The 1,092-nt window shown below is 32.6% G+C and overlaps 1 protein-coding gene across 1 annotated transcript in view; it reads left to right on the top strand.

Annotated features, from left to right (window-relative positions):
• Positions 1-1,092, top strand: part of PHIP (pleckstrin homology domain interacting protein) — a 109,274-nt gene that overhangs the window by 29,370 nt on the left and 78,812 nt on the right. Inside the window, exons 6-7 of the mRNA XM_019470690.1 lie at positions 784-884; positions 985-1,025. Of these exons, the coding sequence (XP_019326235.1) occupies positions 784-884; positions 985-1,025 (142 nt within the window). The remainder of the gene's footprint in view (positions 1-783; positions 885-984; positions 1,026-1,092) is intronic.

Here is a 1,092-nt window from a genome sequence, read left to right as displayed (position 1 = left end):
AAAAACCTTCCCCCCCCCCCCCCCCCCCCCGTATCAATAGAAGTTGTCATTTGGACAGTAAAATGAACTATAATACAGTTACTGTAGCATATTTCTTGTTAATAAGATGGAATTGAGTTAAGTAGCTATTAAAAAACCCCAAATATTTAAAATGGAAATTCAGAATCTGTGCATTAACTCTTGGTGATACAGAAGTTCTTGAAAACAGTTAAATATAAGAAGTTGAAAGTAAGTCTCCTGTGACTGCAGGTCTTTTAAAACACGATGTATACCTTTCTCTTAGAATGATTCTGAGAGTCGGCTTTACCTGAGATGGAATTTATAGGGATTGGGACGAGAGGTATTGATTACCAGGTCTGAATTTCATTGATTACAGAGTTGGCAATTGAAGAATGCAACATAAATATTGGATAAAATATCAAAATGACAGAAACTTATTTTCAGAAAGCATACTGGAGCTCTAGTTCCATTCAATTTTTGTTAAGATTGAGGCTTCTAAGGGCTTACTTGCAAACAGATTACTGTAGTTAGCTAATCTTTCAGATATGTCTGCAGATGCATATTTATCTGACAGCAAACATGAGGTAATTCAACTCCAGTTAAACTTTTGAGTTTCTAAATCTTGTTTTTACTTAAAGGTCAGTTACAGGCATAGGTGAAATGAGGTACAGCTATAAATTAAAGGGAATAAATTTAATTATTTGATGTTGCAGCAGTTTGAAAATACTGTAATAACATTAGGTTGTCCTTTTTTCTTAAAACTTATCTGTTTGTTTTTCTCAGGTGGAATGTTTTTGGCCACTGGGAGTACAGATCACATCATTAGGGTTTATTTCTTTGGATCAGGTCAGCCAGAGAAGATATCAGAGTTGGAGTTTCATACTGTAAATACTTTTTTAAAATTACATATGTATTTCATTAAAATAATAATTTGGATAGATTTGGAATCATATTTGATTTTTTTTTTTTCCTTTTTTTATATAGGACAAAGTTGACAGCATTCAGTTTTCTAATAGTAGTAGCAGGTAAGCACACAATTTATTTATTCAGAGCTAGTTTTTTGACCTTGTGGACAGTAAATATCATCAGTTT

The sequence above is a fragment of the Aptenodytes forsteri genome, unplaced genomic scaffold (genome assembly GCF_000699145.1).
Source record: "Aptenodytes forsteri isolate BGI_AS27 unplaced genomic scaffold, ASM69914v1 Scaffold288, whole genome shotgun sequence".
Classification (NCBI taxonomy): Eukaryota; Metazoa; Chordata; class Aves; order Sphenisciformes; family Spheniscidae; genus Aptenodytes; species Aptenodytes forsteri.
The sequence above is the reverse complement of the archived record's forward strand: the minus strand, read 5'-3'. Positions and strand labels throughout refer to the sequence as shown.